The sequence below is a fragment of the Podarcis bocagei genome, assembly GCF_964188305.1.
Source record: "Podarcis bocagei genome assembly, chromosome: 5".
Lineage (NCBI taxonomy): Eukaryota > Metazoa > Chordata > Lepidosauria > Squamata > Lacertidae > Podarcis > Podarcis bocagei.
Window position 1 is genome coordinate 75,254,276 of NC_138129.1, and position 22,661 is coordinate 75,276,936.

Here is a 22,661-nt window from a genome sequence, read left to right on the forward strand (position 1 = left end):
TTGATTAACTAAGCGGTCAATCATTGGTTCAGATATTATTTTAAGTATTTATTCATCAGAAAGGTTAACACAACACAGAATTATGCCAACAACAAAAACCATTTTTTTTTAAAAAAAGGGAAATAACTGTCAAAAAATAGTCTGTAATAAGGTATGGTCAGACCTATCCATTCTTAAGGAAATCAGCCCTGAGTGCTCACTGGAAGGACAGATCCTGAAGCTGAGGCTCCAATACTTTGGCCACCTCATGAGAAGAGAAGACTCCCTGGAAATGACCCTGATGTTGGGAAAGATGGAGGGCACAAGGAGAAGGGGACGACAGAGGACCAGATGGTTGGACAGTGTTCTCAAAGCTACCAGCATGAGTTTGACCAAACTGTGGGAGGCAGTGGAAGACAGAAATGCCTGGCGTGCTCTGGTCCATGGGGTCACGAAGAGTCGGACATGACTAAACGACTAAACAACAACAACTTGCAGCCAGCATAGGCTATGGCACTGGCTGCCAGTCTCAATCGCCTTTGTTGCCATGATGCCCCAACAGAACCAAGCAGGGAGGAGGATGGAAACAAAACTAGAATTAGTTGGCTCTCATTGGTCTGGCAGTGCCAGATTCAGGGTGCTGCGAACACTTCCTCCTCAAAGGCTGCCAAGGGGGTACCTACTAAAAGTTGGGTGTGGTGCCAAATTTTGTCCTCACTCAGGACACCAGGACACCAAAGTTCACCCCTGGCTCTCACTCTACCTACTATTGTCCTCCCTTCTGCCCTGCCACTCCCAATGGACACCAGCCACTACTGCATATGCATCATTTGAGATCAGCATCACAGCAACTTACCTGGATAATGAGTCCACCGCAGGCCGAACATCACAGGTAGACCTTCCATGGCTGCTTCTACCCTGGGCATTTACTGTAGAATAGCCATGCTTTGTTCACTTACTTTTTTATAAGACATCTGCATGACATCAGGTTCAAAACATGCGCCTATGCTTTCTCTGTTCAGCTACACTCCCGACCCCACAGGTAAGAGAATGTGGGCTTTTTTAGCACAACGGAACCATTGCATAATTTCCTCAGGTGTAGCTGATCCATTGTGCAGCTATTCAGCTTTCCTGACTGGTTATGGCCAATACAGAATTTACTCTATCCTCTGTGGGTCATTCCTCCTCTCTAGGAATCAACTCTATCTCCTTAACCTTTTCCTTTCTAAGTAGCATTGCCATATTGGTTTCTATTCCTCTTCCCTAAATTGCAGTGCAGGGGAAGAGTGAGAGGGAATATTGAACCCTCTCCTTGGGTCTGGGTAAGGAGCGAGTGTCCAACTTGTTACAGAATGTTATTTGGATTCCAGAAGTCTGGAAGCGAAGTTGCTATTCCACTTCCAACTTAAAGCAGAACAGCAACGGTTGGTCCATATCATCTCAACTCACTCTTCAAAGGAATGTGTTCGTTTAGATGAATCAGTATTCATTTTTCAGATGATGTAACCACAGGCGTGAGTGAACTGGTCCTAGAAGAGAACAAGGAAACTAGAGAACAGAAACTTAAAATGGATAAATGTGAAGTCATCCTGAGCACACAATTCACGTCCTCCGTTCTTGCTAGACTTGCATTGTTCTCATTCAACAAGTGGTGTTGGCAAATGCCCAACTCTACCTTCATCTCTGGTCTTGCAGGCAACTTAAGGAATAGCCAACTCCTTTCTGCAAGAAGTGGCAAGCAGCACAAGAAGGGTCCTTGTGGACCAGACCAGTGGGAATCTAGTCCAGCATCTTCTTTCACAAAGTCACCAACCAGATCTCTCAAGGGTGTCCTCAAGTAAGGCTTGACAGCAAGAGCTCCCTCCTACTGCTGTTCCCCAGTGACTGGCATTCAACTGCACCCTGCCTCTGAACATGGAGCTTCTATTTAGCCATCATGGCTATTAACTATTGACACACCAATCCTCAATGAATTTGTCTAATCCTCTCTTAACATCATCTAAATCAGTGGCTACCGCCACATCTTTATATATGAAGGATTTCCTTTTGCCTCTCCTAAATACACAGGCATTTGATTTTACTGGAAGGGAGAAGCAGGAGACCCTCTTGGATGATCTCAAGTTCTAGTATTATATTCCACATTCTCAATGGTATACATAATTTCATCAAACTATTTCCTATCCCCCAGAGCAAGAGACCCTCTTGGAATGTCATGCTGGGAAACTCTCCATTGTAGATTTAGATACAGTGGTGCCTCGCAAGACAAAAATAATTCGTTCCGCGAGTCTTTTCGTCTTGCGATATTTTTCGTCTTGTGAAGCACGGTCCATCGCAACTGCGCCTCTTCAAGCGGCTTTAAAAAAAAAGCGCAAGATGTTTTCGTCTTGCGAAGCAAGCCCATAGGGAAATTCGTCTAGCGAAGCAACGCAAAACCGAAAAACCCTTTCGTCTAGCGAGTTTTTCGTCTTGCGAGGCATTCGGCTTGCGGGGCACCACTGTATATATGTGTAAATAAACCATATATCATAAAGGCACCACAGTCTCTGCTGTGCCTCATTTCCAAAAAGGATACACAAACCCTGGGTAAGCACCTGGACCCCTGCATCTCACACCGCTCAGAGATTGGAGTGGTGTGCAACAATATATTGTTGTTGGCATCCATCTGTCTCGAGAGACAATGAAGGCCACCTGGGGGGAAGGGAGGTCAAACATCTGTGTTAGCAGCACCCAAGTGACAATATGGACTGCATAAAACAATGTGCAACACTTAACTACATTGTGCCACATTGGCCATCTTGTTGCCCATTGACCTGGAAGAAAAACTAAGCAAAGGAGAAGAGGCAGCAAGCTGTCCAGCTACAATGCAGAAGGCTCAGAATTGCTGGGTAGTTATTCTGTGCGCTGTTATGCCCCCAGGTGGTGGGAAGACCATAGCACATGGAGGTTAAATAGTAGCAATGTGCTACTTACACTTGTACTACACGTATGTTGTGATAACCCATGGAGTGTACAATCATTGTCATCATGTACTACGTTCGGGGCGGGAGAGAGGAATAATGTGTTTTTTGTTTCAGAGTCTACTGATATTTTCTACACTTTTCTTTTACTGAGGGAGGGAGGGTTAGTAGGTCCATATCATTAGCTATGTCAGAAGATACCTACGGCTTTCTAATGGATGTCTTCAACCACAGTTTGCAGAGGGCCGGCAGAAATGTTATTAAATGTTATTTAACCAGTGTCACGGTTAAAGTGCCAGACTAGGACTTAAGAGACTCACTTAGCAAACTTGGGCCACTCACTGTCTCTCAGCCTAGCCTACCTCTCAGGGTTGTTGTGAAACATGGGGCAAAGGAGAACTGTGTATGTCACCCTAAGACTTGGATGAAAGGGTGGGCTATAAGTGAGGAATTATAGGAAGGTGCTAACAGCAGGCATTGAGGGGACCCCAAGGTTTGCAGGTCGAAAAAATATTTAGAGGAAAATCCTGAGAGGAAACCAGGATGGCTCAGTGTCCACAGAATGCTGAATAGTGAGGTGCTGAGAGAGACGACCATAAAGAGGGATAGAATGGAGAATTCTGGAAAAGCTGGAATCCTGCACAGGATCACATACCCTCCAACGTTTCTCCAGTGAAAATAGGGACATCCTAAGGAAAATAGGGTCAAATCAGAAAGGGGAACGGCTTCTCTAAATCAGGGACGTCCCTGGACACTTGGAGGGTCTGGGACCACTCCAGACTATAAGGTTTTGCTGCAGGCCTCACTTGTAAACTACTTGCAGCTGCTGTGAGGAACTCTCTGCTGAAGGTATCATGAGATCCTTGACCTTTCAATGTCCCAAGGCAGCTGTGCTACCTGGCCAGGCCTTGCTCTGGAGGACCTCTCGCCCCCCTCCTCCATGCCACAGCAGGCTGCGTAGGAAGCTTGGTGAGTTAAGACTGCTGAAGAAAGAGGCCCATGAGATGCTCCTTCTGAGGTTCATGCACCACCTGCAGGAAAGGGCCTAGTGAACCACCACCAGCGAACACATGAAGGCCCCAAATAATATCATTGCAGAGAGTTTCAAAGCCGGCTTCCCTCAGCCTGCTGCCCTCTGCAGCCAAAACGCTCACATCTCTCTCAAGTGAGCTCTCCGACATCTCTGAATGGCTACCAAATTACCTGCACCGTTAAACTCTCTCCTAATAGACTCGTAAAGAGCCGCTTTCCTGCGCTACCTTGTCCTCTCTCTCTCTTTCCATCCCTCCACTCCTTCCCAGTTACCCGCCCCCTAACTCATTTCTCTCAACTTTGTAATCAAGAGCCCAATTTTGTCATTTGGAAATACTAATTATCTAATCACGCCATGCTGCTGAAACGCACTTGTCTGCCCAATTAGCTAGGACAATTATTAAAATTCGGAGGCCTAATTATGTCTCAATTTAATACTGGCAAAGCCTGGGCTGGAGCAGTAATTAAAATCCCTCTCTTTTGCCTCTGCCTTTAGGGCAGTGGCTGATTAGGAACCTGTCAGAGGCGGCGCTCAAGCAAACCAGTGAAGCATGCGGTGCAACATGACCCTACATTGTTAAGTGTGTCAACATATTAACCTGAATTCCCTTCAGCCCACAGACTCACATGGGAGAAGAGGAGGTGGAGGAGAGATATGGGGGAGGTGGAGGGGGCGTCTAAACCGTGCTTCATTTTATTTAAAAAAATAAGTTCTTTTTAATTAATGCTATGAGGGATCTGATAGGGGTTTTGAGCTACCAAATGCTGCAAGTCAAACGGCAACTTTTCATCTCATTATTATTATTATTATTCCCAAGCAAGGCGGCTTCACTCAGCTCTGCTTTTCCCTCTTTACCACAGGAAAAAATTTTAAATCCACAAGATTTCTTTTTGGAGGAGTCCGGCCTCCACCCCAGCTAATTTTGACTTCCAGTGATGACTAGGGAATTATGTGTGCTTTTCCCCTCCCCTCCCCTCCTCTTCCTGTTTCATGAGAGAACACAACTGAACGTTGAATTCTGGAAGAATCAAACAGAACTAAAGGCATAAATAATGTGAAAAGCCCGGGATTTAATACTTGAAAGGAGCTAATAAAAGGTTGAAAATAATTAATATCCTAATATTGGGATGATCTCTCAACATTTTTTTAAATGGTAGCTGAGAAGCTTGGAAGAGCGTGTTAAAGAGTGGGGCAAAAATTGAGATGTCAGACCTCATGGGCCTATGGCCTGCGGGTTCACTTGCTAGCAAATGTCTCTATTTGAATCTTAGCTCACCTATGAATAGCTTGCATCAGACCAGGATTTTATTCCCTAGAAAGGTTACACCATAGTCTCTCCCAGAGCGGAAACTCTGTGTGCCCTACATCTCGACAATGGCCTTGCTCTGAGCCTCTTTCGATGAAGTGCAAATCTGTGTTCTGACTTGTTCTATTGGCTGTCAGCATGTTTTCCTCTTGTCAGCAGCAATTGACTGGTCAGGTTCACCCTTGTACGCCAATTGTAACAGCTCATTGACAGACCAGTGACCCAGCCAGACCTGATAATGGAAAACTATTGATTTTCATGGGGCTCAGCAGATCTGAAACGAACAACAGATGTAATGTCATCAATTGCCTTGGAGTCTGATAGACAAGAGTACCAAAGATCTGCTGCCCGGCCTGACAGTTTGCTGGTGAAAAACACAAACTAGACTTTATCAGCTCGTCCCAGACGTAAACCACGAGCAATCAGCCCCCAGTTAAACAATAAGGGCTGAAGTCGCACGCTACTTTTTGCAATAGGATAAGCAATCGAATAGCTGAGGTTTTTCCCATGTTACGTTTGGCAAGTAGAGACACGATCGCTTACTGCAGCAAGCACAAAGAGGGGTCTTTGGAAGAGCATAAAATAAGAGCGCAGGTTTTAACAGGATAGCGGACTGCAGGCCTATGCAGTCCGCTATCCTGTTTCCACAGCTGACCATCAGATGCCCCTAGAAAGCCCACAAGGCATGTGCCCAATAGCCGCCCTCTGTTGTTCTTTAGCAAGTTCTATTCAGGGGCACGATACCTTTGATCCTGAAGGGAATGCATAGCCATCATGACTTGCAAGCCATTCTTATCCTCCATTAATTTGCCTAACCCCTTTTTAAAGTCATCCAAGTTGGCACCCCCCCACTACATCTTGCAGGAGCAAATTCCAAACATTAACTCCATATTTCAAAAGGACACCCCAAAAGTTGTTGAGCCTTTCTTAGGAAGACCACAACATTGTTGAGCTTTTTTTAGACAAATGCCAAAAAAGAGATTTTCTTATTGACTTGCCCAACACATGGCAGCCCTAGTCTTCATCAAAGAAGTCCTTCCTTTTGTCTCCACTTTCTTCACACCATGCACTGCTATCACATCACCTCTCCCCCCGCCCAAACTCATCTCCCTCCCCCAAAACTAAAAAGTCCAAAACATTGTAATTTTGCCTCCCAATCATTTCTTGGAAGTTTTATTCCTTTGCAAGTCCTAATCAAGTAATCTGTTGGATGGTTATGACACTCTACACTACCCTAGCTGGAAAAAGAGCCACATCTACTTCCTAAAGTCTGATTCCTATACAGTGGTGCCCCGCAAGACGAATGCCTCGCAAGGCGGAAAACTCGCTAAACGAAAGGGTTTTGCGGTTTTTGAGCTGCTTCGCAAGACGAATTTCCCTATGGGCTTGCTTCGCAAGACGAAAACGTCTTGCAAGTTTGTTTCCTTTTTCTTAACACCGTTAATACAGTTGCGACTTGACTTCAAGGAGCAACTCATAGAACGCAGTGTACATAATAGCCTTTTTTGAGGTTTTTAAAGACTTTGGTGATTTTTGAAGCTTTTCCAAAACTTCTTTTGCAGCCATTTGGTAAGTTAAGCTTTTAAAACTTTGGGGGGGGGTTGGATTTTGGGTTGGGGTGTTTGGAATTCAAGGACTTGGTGTTGGGAAGGGGTTTGCAAGAATCTGGAAGCTTGTGTGGTTTTTTTTTTTGCATTTTTATGATTTTCTGTGACCATTGGGCCACTCTGCTGTTTTTTTAAAAAAATTCTGGGTTTGAATTTTGAAATGCTATTTACAGTATGTGTGACTTTAAAGAGCACTTAATAAACTTGTTGTACCAAATTTGGCTTTGTTTGGACTTTTTTTGACCATAGGAACGCATTAATTGATTTTCAATGCATTCCTATGGGAAACCGTGCTTCGCAAGACGAAAAATTCGCTAGATGAAAAAATTTGCGGAATGAATTAATTTCGTCTTGCGAGGCACCACTGTAGTTGCTGACATTTGCTGGTGCAACACCATGGCTCGCCTCATTTTCACCATGAAGCCAAGCCTTGCTCCGATAGGCTGCTTTGTTCCTGTGAAGAGGTGACTTGTTGCCCCCTGAAATTTCTGCCCCAGTACTCAGAAGAAGAAGAGAAGAGTTTGGATTTGATATCCTGCTTTATCACTATCCGAAGGGAGTCTCAAAGCGGCCAACATTCTCCTTTCCCTTCCTCCCCCACAACAAACACTCTGTGAGGTGAGGCTGAGAGACTTCAGAGAAGTGCGACTAGCCCAAGGTCACCCAGCAGCTGCATGTGGAGGAGCGGAGACGCAAACCCGGTTCACCAGATTACGAGACTACCGCTTTTAACCACTACACCACACTGGCTCATGCTCAGGGCACAAGAAGATAACTGCTGCCTCAGTAAGCCCCCCATCATATGAAGGTTAGTGAAGACTTTCAGTGTTTGGCATTAAGGATCAACGTGAAACCTATAGCCATACACCTGTGTGATCTATACAATGAGTGCAAGTTGATAAAGAATGGTTTCTTGGGGGATTAGATGTTTAATGGAAAACAATGCCCGCACACAGCTGCACAATCTCAACTCTTATTTACAAAAAGAGGCAGCAATTCCTTGAGCAGGCAGACTCTCAGTAGTTACTTTTCTCTTACTTGTGGAAAATACCAGTCCTCTCTTGTCTTGGCTCCGAGGATTGGTAAAGGGATCAGATTCTAACAACATTCCACCATGTGGCCGTGGACTGCATAATACTGTCTTAAACTGCTTACTCTAGCCTCTGAGCCTTCAATTGCAGGGATTCATGTTCATCTTTAGTACGCTCGACAGCTGGTGTCCAGCAGAGGATGAGAATCTAGGACAGAATGCTTCTTTGCATAGATTACCCCACAGAAATTAACAAACAGGATAGAACAAACAAAGAGGGTCCGTCCCCCCACCCTGAAACAATCGGCAACTCTGGTTTTTGTTTGTTTTTACTCAGACCTTCTTGAGAAGGAAATTAGCCTAGGAATCTAAAACTACAGAAAGTACAATGAGCTTTATCTCGTATGCTATCCATCACTATTAAACTACATGCAAGAAATAAAAAACTTATTCATTGTTGTAAGATTTGTGTCGTACCAGTGCATGCTAAGGAATCAGACAAATTCTAGCAACAAAGTTTAGGACAGTTATCTACTTAAAATTTGAACATGTGTTACATATTTCAAGGAAAGATAGAGAGGTGGATTTGTCTGTGTTTATTATTCAGCCTTCACCTACTGTCCCAGGGCAGGGTACATTAAAATCAGGAAGGTAGAACACACTGAATAAAACCACAATAACACTGTGAAAGTGTTACACAGTAATCTCAAGACATGTAAGGGAAAGGAGGTAGCACTAACCTTGTCCCGTTCCCTCTCCAAAGACCTGGCTAAAAGAGGTATGCCTTGACCTGCTGACAAAACAACATGCAAGGTTCATCTCTGTCTAGGGACTATCACCATGACGACCTTCCCTTGTGCTCCCACCACTCAATTTTTGTTAGGAAGCAGCACCAAGAGGAGTCCCTGCCCTCAGATCTCAACATTTGGGCAGGTTAATGTGGCAGAAGGCACTTGTCCTGATATATTTGGGGCACAAGTCATCTAGGGCTTTGTGTATCAGAAAAATCTCATTGAATTGGGGCTGTAAACAAACTGGCTGAGAGTGCAGGTTTTTAAAAACAGATGTAATAGGCACTCCACCTGTGGCACTAGTTGGTATCCTGCTCGCCAATAGTTGTAGCGCCCAGTCTTCAAGGGCAGTGTAATGAGCAGAGCAGGTAGGAGATTTCCAGCGCTTGAATAGCCAAGCTTTCTCTGTCCAAGAAGGCCCATAGCTGGCAAAACCCCAACCCTAACCATGGAGGCCATCCAAGCCTCAAGTGGCAGCGCTGAGTACCCCCAAACTAGACATTGGCTCCTTCAGGCAGTGCAACCAGCTCCCCATTTCCCAGATCCAAGAACCCCAAACGCACAGCACCTGTCTTGCCTGCATTCAGCTTGTTTGTTGGCCCACATTCAGTCCACTACCACCTCAAGGCAATGGCCCAGAATATTTGGAGTGGACAGGGTTTTTACATACCGTATTTTTTGCTCTATAAGACTCACCCCCCCCCCTTAGAAAGTAAGAAAGTAAGGGGAAATGAGTGTGTGTCTTATGGAGCGAATGCAGGCTGCACAGCTATCACAGAAGCCAGAACAGCAAGAGGAATTGCTGCTTTCACTGCACAGCGATCCCTCTTGCTGTTCTGGCTTCCGAGATTCAGAATATTTTTTTTCTTGTTTTCCTCCTCCAAAAACTAGGTGCGTCTTGTGGTCTGGTGCATCTTATAGAGCGAAAAATACGGTATATCGCTTAACTATTACTCATTTTTTTAAAAAAAAAAATAGTTGTAACCCACTCTGGGACTTTAGGGTGAAGTGCAAGTAATAAATTCTAATGATACTGAAAATTTACACCTGAAAAACTTTATGGGTAGCTGTAGGTAGGTAGAACAGCTACCCGTAGTTTTTCAGAGGCAAGACTTTATGGGTAGCTGTAGGTTGGGACATGGGTGGCACTGCGGTCTAAACCACTAAGCCTCTCGGGCTTACTGATCAGGTCAGCAGTTTGAATCCCCGCGACGGGGTGAGCTCCCATTGCTTGGTCCTAGCTCCTGTCAACCTAGCAGTTCGAAAGCACACCCAAAAGTGCAAGTAGATAAATAGGTACCACTCCGGCGGGAAGGTAAACGACGTTTCCGTGCGCTGCTCTGGTTTCGGTGCTCCATTGCACCAGAAGCGGCTTATGCTGGCCACATGACCCGGAAAAACTGCAGACAAACGCCAGCTCCCTTGGCTTGTAAAGCGAGATGAGTGCCGCAACCCCAGAGTCGTCTGTGACCGGACTTAACTTTAAGGGGTCCTTTACTACTTCTTTTTTTAGGGTGGTAGAAAGGCCATGAACATGGGTTACATTTATTTACATGAATGTTCTGGGTCTTGCTCAAAGAAAGGACCTGGGAGCCAACTCTCCTTGCTATTGTTCATCCACATGACATCACTGAAGGGTGTGTTGACATTGGTCTCACTTGTAGAACGTTTATTATTTGTACCCCACCAATCATCATCATCATCAATTACCTGTTCTTTTTACACAGAGCGCTTCTGCAAGAGCCACAGTGGTGCACAATGGAGATCCAGGAAGGAAGAAGGTATCCTTGAAGCATGGCAGAACTCTATGCTATGGGTTGCTTTGAGGGAAGAATCCCTGAACATGTGAATGGGCTACTACACACCAAACACAACTTGGAAAAAAGAGACAATGCACGTACTTTTGTAAATCAAGAAAATTCCCCTTCCTCTTACCTATTTCAGAGGAAAGAAAGATTTTCATGGGGCGGGGAGAACACAAGTTGAGCGTAAACGGAGAATGGGAGAAGAACCTTCCTGCATGAGAGCACAAACGAGGTGCTCTCATCTTGAAGTGGGTGGGCCAAGCTTTCTTTGGGAGCAATGTCAGGGCAGGTGCACTGGGCATCCATTCCCCACGACTGCCAGGAGAATACCAAGTCCTTTCCCTTCACAGGGTTTGGTGGGGTCCCCCCACAAATCTATAAGAAATATTGTGTGTAATAGGGTAACTGAGGTAATGCTTTTAGAGTTACTAAGGGAATGTCAAGCAGGGAGGGAGCGGGGAAGAGAGTGAGTGGAAATCTGGTGGAGAGAGAGTAGATTGGAGGAGGCTTGAAAAGGGAGTGTGAATGTTGGGGAGGAGGCAATTGAGTTGGTTGAGAGCGGTGGGTTCGGGGGGGCACTTGGTGGGGGACCTGAAGCTGGGCTGGGCAGCTATTCAGCTTAGGATCATTAGGGCAGTCCCATTGCCCTCATTTGACGGTGGCCAAAAAGGAATAGAGACGCAGAGAGGGACTGTGAGTCTCCTGTGGAGGCCAGGGCACGTGGCAATCCCATGCCTAGCAAAGAGGGGCTCTGCCAGCTGCGCAGGAAACAGAATTCCCTTGGTTTAGGTTGGTGACAGAGCCAGGGCTTGGTTAGCATTGCTAATGCCCGGATGCCACACACCACCCCCTCCAAGCACCTGAAAAGCAGCTTCACAGACCTGGGCTATGCCTGACTGTCTTCCAAAGCAACTTAAAAATGGAAGGCGTAATGCTGGTGGTCAACAAAAGTGGTTTAAAGACTCTCTCAACGCAAATCTAAAAAAATTAGTATAAACCCCAACAACTGGAAAACACTGGCCTGCAAGTGCTTCAGTTGGAGAACAGCCTTTACCAAAGGTGTCCTGGACTTTGAAGACGCTCAAACTCAGGATGAAAGGGAGAAATGAGCTAAAAGGAAGGCATGTTTGGCAAACCCTCACTGTGATCGACTCCTGCACGGAAACCTATGTCCCCACTGTGGAAGGACATGTGGATCCAGAATTGGCCTCCACAGTCACTTACGGACTCACTGTTAAGACCGTGTTCATGGAAGCCAATCTTACTTGGCTATGAGTGATCGCCAAAGAACATGAGAGATTTGGGGTCTACAGCCAATTTCACAGACTTCATTAAACTCTCTTGGGAAGGTGCCTCGCATATCCTTGCCTCCCCTCCCCCCAGTTGGTCCAACACTTCCACTCTTGTGTTCCCCGAAAGCCGGCACCCATCTGACAGGTGGAGGGGCACCTTGGGGCAGGGAATAGTGTTATGGGACAGAAATCAGCTTCACCTGCTGAACAGCAGCCTTAAGGGGGAGAAGGGGGAGTGACTTCTCCTGCAGCTTGAAAGACTCCGAGGAGAAGGTGCTGACGAGAACCAAGCTGGCTTCAGCCTTCTTAAGCAGAGCTCCCAGCAGAAGACGGAGAAGAAAATAACAGCTCGTTATTTTGTATTTTTATTTATTACAAAATATTATTTGATTGTTGGCATATCAAAAGCAAACAGTTCCTCCAATTTCTTTATTTAGTTTAGTCAAGCGGATAACTTTAAACACTAGAAAAGTGTTTTAAAGTGATCAAATTGAAATATACATTAATCCAGGAACACTTCATCACCACCCGAGAGAGAGATATCAAAAGATGTCAAGGAGACTCAGGCCGAGATTCAACCTTTTCCAGCCTCCAGGGCAAAGGCTGTTGCACTAGTGTAAGCACAAAAATAAAAGACTGCGCAATACAAAATGCTGCATGACAAAAACATTGGTGGAAGCTTCAGGACCACAGCAGCAACCTGTTGCACAACCAGTGACAAGAACCAGGGCAGTTTTCTGCACCTCCTCTTGCGCAAGACATTCTACTAGCTGCAACTAGAACACCACTAAGCGACTTTAAATTAGCATGACGTTGAATACCTCCCTTAGGCTCCTATCTGGGTTTTAAAACAACTCGGGCACATAAGGCCATGAATATTGCTTGACCATCTGCTCCATAAATTTCCAGTAAGGCTCCTCACAGCAAACAGTAAATGAACTGCAGTTGGTCAGCTGTTGCTCCCAGTCCTTGAGTAACTTAATACACAACGGCTTATTCAGCCCAAGCTATCAGATTTCATTTCCATGGAACTGAAACAAAGGGAACTTTAATTCCTCCATCACCTCTTCTTATTTATCCTAATTTATTTTTAAAATGTCAACAGATGTCTAACAAGAGCTGCAGTTTGTTTTGAACGCTGTGTTAACTTTGTAGCAACACATCAGATTTCTAATTCTTAATTTTAAGAGGGAAAATCCAAAGCAGTGTTAAAACACAGCATGTATTGTTGGCGATTGTGATAAAAATTAGAAAATATTTGTTGTGTCTGGCATTGCTTACTGGAATTTGATCCACTTGAGGTGGATCCTCTAAACTAATTCCCAAAATGCAGTTTTCAAGTTACAGAAAGTGTTAAACTTGCTTCCAGGGCAAAGAAACAAAACTCCCGAGTAGTTTCAAATATGTTCCTTTTGCTCAGAAGGTTCATAACAATGGCTCTCCAATTCTGAGACTGGCCTCTCTTAAGGTTCTAGACCAGAAATGGGGAACCTGTGACCTTCAAGATTTTGTTGGGACTCTGAACTCCCCAAAGCCTGAGTTAACATGGTCAGTGGTCAGGGATGATGGAAGCCGTAGTCCACCTTTTGTAAGTCTCCCTGGAACCATTACTGAGGAAGGGCAGCAAATCAATGAGCCTCCACCAATTAGATCATACTATCAGTGGCAGACATTTTTCAACTTCTGCTGCCTCGCTGGTCCTATCTGCCTGCCAATTCTGAAGTAGGTAGCTAGAGACCATGGAAAAGACCTGGTCTGCACCTCAACTTAGCGATCACAATTGGCCCTGTAACCTTGCTTACGTGGTCGGTATCACTGGCCATCTTTCAGACCTCACTCTAAAAGTGCAAGGGCAAAGCCAGCTGCTCCTGAGTGTGTTGGAGTCAGGTTGGGGTGTGTGTGCATAATATACTTGCATCCTCTGGCTAAGCAGAAACCAGAATCAACAGCAGACAGTGCTATTCTTACCGAGTGATTGAATTCTCTGGAGAAGTTTCATGGGTGTTTCAAAGACTCCAAAGTGCGGGAACAACTAGATCAGTTTTGAGAAAAAATTCAGCAAATGATGCCCTTCAAGGATTTCAATTCAAGCTGTGAGGACTGCAAGCAACACGGAAATGCAGGCCAAATGCAACAGCATGACTATGCTGGAATTCTGCATACTGTGCATCTCTCAGGAGGAATTTCCTGCGCTAGGGAGACATGCACTAAGAATAGCATCTCTCTTTGGGACAACCTACTGCTGTGAAGCATCGTTTCCGAAGCTGACGCAGGCCAAGAACCATCTTTGTGACAGATGACAACAGAAAGGCAGCAAGAGTGACGTCAACATCCACACAGCCACGCTTGGCAAGGCTCACAAAGGTAAAGAGGGTGCAATCACCACACTAAATAAAATAAAACAACACAAAACAAGCATGTCCATTATTTGCATCAAAGGTGAGGATTTAAAATTTTAACCCACCCACTTTGCCTGTGGCCCTCCCATTTGGCCTCAAAAGGGTAACCTTGTGCATCTCTGACCCACAGGCTGAAAGATGTTCCCCATCTATCAACTTCCAGAACTGAAACCCATGCAAGGCCAAAGACTTGAGTTTTATATTCATTTTGCTTGCAAGGCCAGAAATTTCCTCTAGCCAACAGCAAGGAAACATCATAGGAGAACCCAGAGGTTCCCTTTCTCTGTCGGAAGGTGTCTTACTTCAACAGAAGAATGAGAAAACAGTGGTTTTTACTGACAAGCAAGGAATGGTTTTTTGGGTTTTGAAGAACACTCCCAACGCAATATAAAATTGGAGATGTGTCCAGGTTTTTATTATGAGCTGATTATATGCTTATGTTTAGGCAAATTTAGTACACCCCCTGGGTTACATATCACTCACTGAACTGCGCTTATTAAATCTGGGCCAGATGGCTGATGGTAAAGTAGTTTGTAGGACTGCGTCTCCGTGGAGAATAATTTTACGCTGTACTTGGTGACCAGACTGTTGCTGAATGCAACTTCATCATGGTATTTAAATCACATTAAAGCCCTTTAAAATTTATATGCTGCCTCCCCCTTGTGATTTTTGTCTGACTACATGCTCACTGCTAGTTTCAGGGCAATGGTGTGCTTTTACCAGCTTCCTTCTTTTTTGTTCTTGGAAGAACCCGACTATCTATTTACTGAAAAATCTCTTACAGCAGACAATACTGAGCGGGATGAGCCAATCACTGAAACGCCCCATCATCCCTGGCCATTGGCTTTGCTGGCAGGTTTTGATGGGAGCTGGAGTCTATCAACATCCGGAGGGCCACAGGTTCCCCACTTGTGGTCTACACTGAGCAGCATCTCTTTGTAGTTTGATAAACGAGTCCTATAGCAACCCAGATACGTCAGGGTTTGAACCTGTGACCTCCTGCATTCAATGTATGTGCTCTATAATTGCACTGTGGCTCTTTTTTGTTTGAAACAGATGGATAAATCTACAGGTACGGCTTCTCATTCACCCCCGGCAACAACGAACTCTCAGGGGCTTGAACTTGAGCATAACAGGCAAGGTTGTGTGGTTGCAGCCTTTCAGCAACTCTTTCATCAGGTATCTCCTCTCTCTCTCTCTCTCTCTCTCTCTCTCTCACACACACACACACACACGATAAACTGCATCAGAAACTACCTAGTTTGGCATTTCATCAACAACACATGGATCATCATGTTAGATTTGCTCTCTATGGATGCAAATATTGCAAGAGATGGGTACAGTATTACAAATATTTCCCATGATCCCATTTTATGTTTGCTATCTGCATTCCCTGATCATGCCAATGATCTCCATCCAAAACTGATGGTTAATTCTGTTATAGTGGGTGCAAATTTAATCATAACTCAGAATCAGAAAGAGGCAAAAACAAAACAAAATTGCACCTGGAAATGTAGTATAGAGAACATTATGGCAGTTTCTAAAAAATTACAAATCGCTTACAAAGTACAATGGGGAAAAGTTTGTATTAAAGATTTTGCTACTCTATGGCTAATCACCGCCCATAAGTCTGGTAACCCCCTCAAAGCATAAGACACAGAGCTATCTGATCTTCTTTGGGACTATACTTACCTTAGCTTTCTGCTCAATAACTAGGAATTACCCCTGAACTGGATCAAACTATCATACTTTATATTACCAGATGTAATGAATTATTTTTTAAAGGATCTATTTTTACCTATGGATAATCCTATATCAACCTATTTTATTTTGGTACTGGTTCTATATAGAGCATTATAGCAAGCTGCTAATGAAATATATGATCTACTCTCTCGTGCTCAAATGGAGCTGTGCAATGTAAAACAGCCTACATCCAGTGCACACAAAGACCCTTGCTGACTTGTATATATTGTACATTGTCTAAACCTGTGACTCTCCAGTGTTGTTAAGACAAAAACCCAGCTGCCTAAGAGAATCTTCACGGTTCTCTGGATTGCACTGAATAAAGTAGCAACACTGGATTTGTAGGGATGGTGTGGGTTTTTTATGCTGAGTAGTACCATAGCAACACTGCATTCAGCACCCTGCAACAGATAGTCAGCACTGTTAGAGGGGACCACAGTACAAGTCAGCAACAGTTTTAGAACATGTCAGAGGACCTATGGCCCTCTGGATGCAGTTTGACACCAACTTAGATCAGCCCAAGCCACTACGGCTGAAGGTCTAGGATTAGGGGATTTTCAGATATGCTTTGTAGAATGATGAAAGCAGCTTATGCAATCCACCCAAATCAAAGTGCTTCAGTATGTGTAACTTTGCAAGATAACCCCCCGGTTTGCTCTTTTTACTAAAAGAAAAGCTAAATTAGATTTTACGTGTAATAGCTTTGAAAATTTTGCTCCAAGAACTCTTACAGAACTGTGGAAGCAGCAGATCCTTGTGAATCCAGATGGCTTATAAACCATGGTGTCAACTAACTTCTATAAAACTTACTAAGGTGGCAAGTAGTCTAGACTAAACTACATAATTGCTCCTTTGGGCAGATTTTTTTATTTTTTAGAGACATGTCTTCCCATTTTCTTTTTACTCAACACCAAGGTCTAAAAACGCATTAGTTTGACATCACACCATCCATAGTCTGCTCCATAGAACGAGACCTTAAAGCAAACTGAAATGTAAAGCCAGCACTTTTTTCACCCCTAATTAAATCATTTGCCATCTGCTCCATACTGTGAAGAAATCATGTTAGCCTGCAGGTTGCTTAATTTGTTTGCTTCTAGTGGTGGTAGTTTGAGCTTATCTGGCATGGTTCCAGTTAAAATCTGAAACTGCCTTTTAATTTTGTATGGAAAGTTTGGTGACATCTACTGCATTCATTATTAACCAGAACTCCCTGCAAGTTTGTACAGGAGTTGTAAAAAAAAAGAAGAAAAGCATCTTACCTTCGTTATGGAACCTAACCAGCTGTGCACTTAAGGAGAAACACTCAAGCCTGATGCTTTGTCCAGGGCAAGACAGATGCTCCAATCCTTTATTGCCCTGGTTCCTCTTCTCTTAAATCATGTCAACCAACATATTTGAAGCTACACGCAGAAGAGAGAGAATTCCCACTCACAGGCTTACTCAAAAATAAATACGTAAACAAGAAATTCTGCTTATCTGCTATTAAGAGTTGTTGCTACAATTTTACACTTTTGTCAACTCTATTGGTAGCCAACATCTTCCAGCAACTTTCAGCATTCACATTCAAGAACATTAACAAGATGTGAACTCTATTCAGCAAAGAATGATGACAAATTGAAGAGGCTCCGAGGTAATAGGAATGCACACAGAACCTTATTTTCTGATGCCATTCTCGTTTCTTACACAGTTTTGAGCTGTGTTCCCAGCAGTTTCTACATCCTAGAAAGTAGATATGCTATTTTATACATTATTTTTACATGATATAATTGGCTTCTTTGTGAAAGAGGCAGATGAAAGGCATTTCGAGTGAGTGGTATATATACTATGTTGACATGCAGATCCTTACTCAGGTAAAATACAGTTTAATCTTGTTAACTCACACTCTACTTTGTCAGTCATTCTTTTTACACTCCAGTCAGAATGAAATGAGAGAAAATCAGATTGTAGCATTTGGTACTGCAGTACAAACTTAAGGTATAAACAAGTTGCACTGGGTTGCATTTCACAGACATATAGACACATGATTTGTGTCTGTACCCGTTTTAAGAGATACAGCAGGAATACTAATAAGTGCAGCTACCTTAAATATCCAAAGAACAATCACAATGGCGATATGATTCCAGTACAGAAAGAGAAGCATATAATGTTTCCACTTTTATTTCCATTTTCTTCAGCACAGCATTTTGCAAATGCGAAAGATATAATTGAACATTAGTTGGCCCTATTGTACATCTTAAAGCTTTGGAGTGTTGAGGAATCAATAATTCAGGTCCTGCAAATAGTGTATCTAAAGTGATGCATACCTGCTCTATGATGCATGCTTTATGTTGTGATGTTCTGTAGAACTCTGGGTCTTTGCTTCTTTTTAAATCCACAGCACAAGAGAGATGTTACAATAGGAACAATTACTCTAGGTTTGACACTGATCAGAAAGGCAATGATTGTTGAAGACTTGTCCATAGGATGTAGCATCTTAAAGAAATAAATCCATCACTCTACCAGCATATCATCTCAACTCACTGGCTATGTTTATTCAAATATTTGAATAATATCAAGTAGCCATTTCATAAGTAGAGAACAACTGCAGTTATATAAAAATTCAAATATGGACACTCCTTGCTGTGTAGCCCATGCAATGCCCCCCACAAAGGATTGGGCTGGGGGCAGATCTCATTATTTGTTAAGTCACCGTTCTAGAAAAACATTTATTCCAATGAACAAACGAAGGTTGAGTCTGCTGTGAGTCCATAGGAATAGGACTGAGGTTGGGGAATAACCATGGGTAAATTGAGAGTGGCAAAGCTGCAGTTAAGAAGCAGAAAGGCTGAGAAGAGGGACCTATGGGTCTCCAGCTGTTGTTAGACTCCAACGCCCATCAGTCTCAACCAGCATGGTCTATGGCAAGGGATGATGGGAGTTGTGGTCCAGCAACATCTGGAGGGTCACACATTTCCCATCTACTTAGAAAGAAAATGATAGGTACAAAGTAGAGGCCAGCTGCAATGCACAATAACTTTATACTGCACCACCCACCTTTAGATTAAAAGCTCAAGATAAAAGTGTACAGTTGTGTAGTATGTTGGGCTTTGGCTAGGAAGTCTTGGGTTAAGAACCTGGTTTGACAACTTGGCAAGTCATAGTCTCTCAGCTAAATAGGAGGAATATTTTTTGTATGTGACAGAGATGGTTGAGGAGAGCACAGCAAAGGTGGTCTGCAGTCAGCGAGAACAGGTTTCCTAATTGCTCAGACCTGCAAAAAGCAAGTCTCCCTGCAGTTCTTTCTTTGGGCCACAGATGGTTGAAAAGTAGAGAATGAACCTTAGTCTGACATTCCTCAAGCTTTCAAGTGCAAGAATCACTGCAGGATTGAGTATGAATTATGGATTTTTAGGCTATCGAATAAGCAGGTAGAACACTTTAACTTTACTTCTGCCATTTCTAAAGAAACACCAAATGTTATACAGTTTTGATGAAGCACTCCCTTCGAGAACAGGGGTGAGGGACCTCCCAGCCCATGGATTTAATTAAATCCACCAGGCCTCCCCATTGGGTCTATGAGGCCATTTTGGCCAAGCCACACTCACCTGCCTTATAGTTAGAGTCATGGCTGAGCCCAAAGGCGTTTTGGTGGAACAGCCCATCAGTTGACCAACATATCTGCAAAGCCCTCTGCAGTATTGAAGCCCTGGCTATCAGCTGATGACCAGCTGATTGTCACTGCTTGAAGAGAGCCCTGCACAACCAACCGTCAGCTGACTGACCAAGCTTTGTAGTACAGCTTCGCTGATCAACTGGGATTGGCTGCATTAGGAAACTCAGTTTTGAGGAGGCAAAAACCATTTCCCTCCCTGGGTGCAGTTGTGGTTTCCATTTGCTTAAGCATAAGACTTTTTTTTGTTAAGTAATACCAACCATGTACAGTAAAGGAGATCCTGGTATGAATCTCTTCAGTCTCTATACATACACACAAAAGACTTGCCTGCACTATATTTTCCACTGGTTTTCCTTGCCTGCTCTTGAAACCATTGCCAAATTATAGAAGTTTCTATACATTTAAGTCAGATGCATTTTACCTGGGAACTAATATTACATTTTCATCACAGGTACTTTGCTTGAGATCCTTCAAAAGATCAAAAGAGAAAAATCAACTTTGTATGCCACACATAATGTAAAATAATAGTTCACATTACAGACATTTTAATGTTTTCTTTTAACCTTTTTATTTAGAGAGATATATTCTTGGTAAGGAGATATACCATGAGGAAAGCAATTTCACTGGCTGTGAGGTATGTATATTCTCCACCAAAATACTCCTCACATCTCAACTGCTTTTATAACTTTATTTACACGCAAAACAATATCAATGCTTTTCCTTGGCTTAACTACAGTATTAGTCACCCTACATGAATAAAATGAAACATTACTTGCATTACAGAACCAGTTTTCAAAAGAGGAATTTGCTTATTTGTTGAAACGTGACATTTCATTTTTGTGAACAGCCAATACTTATTTTGACCAAGACACCTGCACCATATTTTTTCCATCCTCACAGCACATTTATTTCAATAATTCTGTAAATAGGTCCTTAGCATGAGCATAGTGTTACAGTTTTCATACATATAATTACATCCAAAACAAGTTTTAAAATTCAAATTGTAAACATTCTCTTCATATGTAGAAACTTATTTTTTTTTTTGTCCAAGGGTGTTATGATTTCTTTAAACAATTGTAAAATGAAAAGTCTAGGCTAAGTCATGTAGTGAGCAATGCTTCTTAGTACATTTCTACAGTATTAAATAAAAGAGGTGGCAAAAAATGTCAAAAATGTCCTGTAAGCAACTCATACTTAAGCTAGGCATAAAAAGAAAGACTTAACAAAATTGTGATTAAAAATAAAGAAAACTGTGAGTGCTTGATGCAACAAATGGAAAGGGGAAATACCATTACTGCTGACAAAGTTGGAGGTAGCATGGATGCACCATTTTATTGTCAGTGAGAAATGCAAGTGAAGTAAAGAATATTATTTCCTTACCACAAATAGTTTCCAGTACTATGTACATTATTTTTAGAAATTTGTTTAACAAGTTTCCCTCTACTTTTAGTACAAAAGAGTCTCGTGTGATTAAAAAAACACTTACACAGCTAGATAAGAGTAGTACTAATTGCCCTATTTGAATGGAACAGTCTCTTGAACTATGAAGTACATGATATTTAATGCCCTAAATTGAGTTAATTGCATTAGCATTTCTTGGTATTGTACAAAACACTACATACATACAAACAAAATATAATATTTTACTAAGCAAGGGTTTTTTGTTTAATAAACAGAGCTTTGATTCTGGTAACACTGTAAAGAATGTTTTCATTTCATAAAACCTATCTTAAGTACCCATGTGCAACATTTTAAAAACGGCTGCTTACGTGTAATGGGCTTGTATCAATAGTGAACACAGTAATTGACAAAAAACATAGTAAACTTTAAAAACACATCTTCCACCCTATATAAAATATAAAGACTACTTACGGTAACTGTTTTAAGTACTCAATTGTTTGGATGTTAACTGTCACTCTTCTCCCCATTTTCCGGCTTCAGATTTTATAAACAGATAATTTATTTTAACCTTAAAAAAACTAACAAAGATATTTAAAATGTTCATTCAATGCAATATGAAGTGTTTCCAACGTTCTATGAAGCTGCTTCCGCCATCAGGAAAGAAAATGAAGTTTCAGTAATTGAGGCAGGTTTTTTAAGCAGTGACGTTACTTCCACCATGCCAGCCCCAGTTCGAGGAAGATTTGCGTTGACAATGTGGCGTTGAAGGTGTTTTATCCAGTCTTCTTGAACAGACAAGGGCCCCCGAAACACCAGACCACAAAACCTGCAGTGTTTTTAAAATCATCCAAATAAAGCACATTAGCATTGTAATTGAACTTTGTGTTAAGTGCAGTAGATTCACAAAAGAACGACAGAAAAACTAAGCCTGCGTATGCATATCACTGATAGATTTAAAAAAATTCCTGGGTGTTAATTCAGCTATCGTTTATCCCAGGTATAAGTAACTCTAGATACAAAAAACAGAAGCATACAACTTTATATCACAAATTATACCTATAATTCTAAAACTACAACTGTGAATTAAAAACTGGCATCTGGTTTTCTTCTTCTCTCCCCATCTTTCTTCAATTTGTGTTGTGTTTTTAGACGATAAGCATGAGGGCAGGAATGGTCTTATCTTTTAAGCCAACTGCTATACGCTACTACTGCAAAGTGTTTTGTGAGTCCCAACTCATAATAGAGGAAAGGTAAATAATCTAATGTGAGGTTCTCGGTCCAGTTCAAGGTGCTAGTTATTACCTAAGTAAAGTCCTAATTAGGTAGCACAGTGGTACCTTGTTTTGAGTCCGCCTCATTGAGCATCCATTTCAACGACTGCCCATGGCAAACCCAGAAATACTAGAACGGGTTGCTTTCAGGTTCGCTGCTCGCACATGCGCAGAAGCACTAAATCGCACTTCACGCATGCGCAGAAGCACACACCGCTCCACGCACACGCTTTGTTGTGCGTCCTTTTCGTCTAGCGTCCAGGGCTCTGGAACAGATCCCAGTTGCAAAACAAGGTACAACTGTACCTCTCCTCAAATTAGGTTACCCTTCCTTAAATTCCTAGAGTGTGGGGAAGCCTTGCTAATATTCACTTTCATTAGCAGTGACTTATTTG

The 22,661-nt window shown here is 42.7% G+C and overlaps 1 protein-coding gene across 8 annotated transcripts in view; it reads right to left on the bottom strand.

The window, feature by feature from the left end:
* Positions 1 to 13,087: 13,087 nt before the first annotated feature.
* ZNF644 (zinc finger protein 644) overlaps positions 13,088 to 22,661 on the bottom strand; it is a 65,416-nt gene continuing 55,842 nt past the window's right edge. For 6 of the 8 annotated variants that reach the window (XM_081193956.1, XM_081193959.1, XM_081193961.1 and 3 more), the window contains one exon: positions 20,138 to 21,821. In XM_081193956.1, the coding sequence (XP_081050082.1) occupies positions 21,629 to 21,821 (193 nt within the window). In that variant the 3' untranslated portion in view covers positions 20,138 to 21,628. Of the gene's footprint in view, positions 14,156 to 17,201; positions 17,343 to 18,245; positions 18,415 to 18,448; positions 20,063 to 20,137; positions 21,822 to 22,661 lie in introns of those variants that run through there. The other 2 variants (XR_014008108.1, XR_014008109.1) reach the window with 2 other exon arrangements.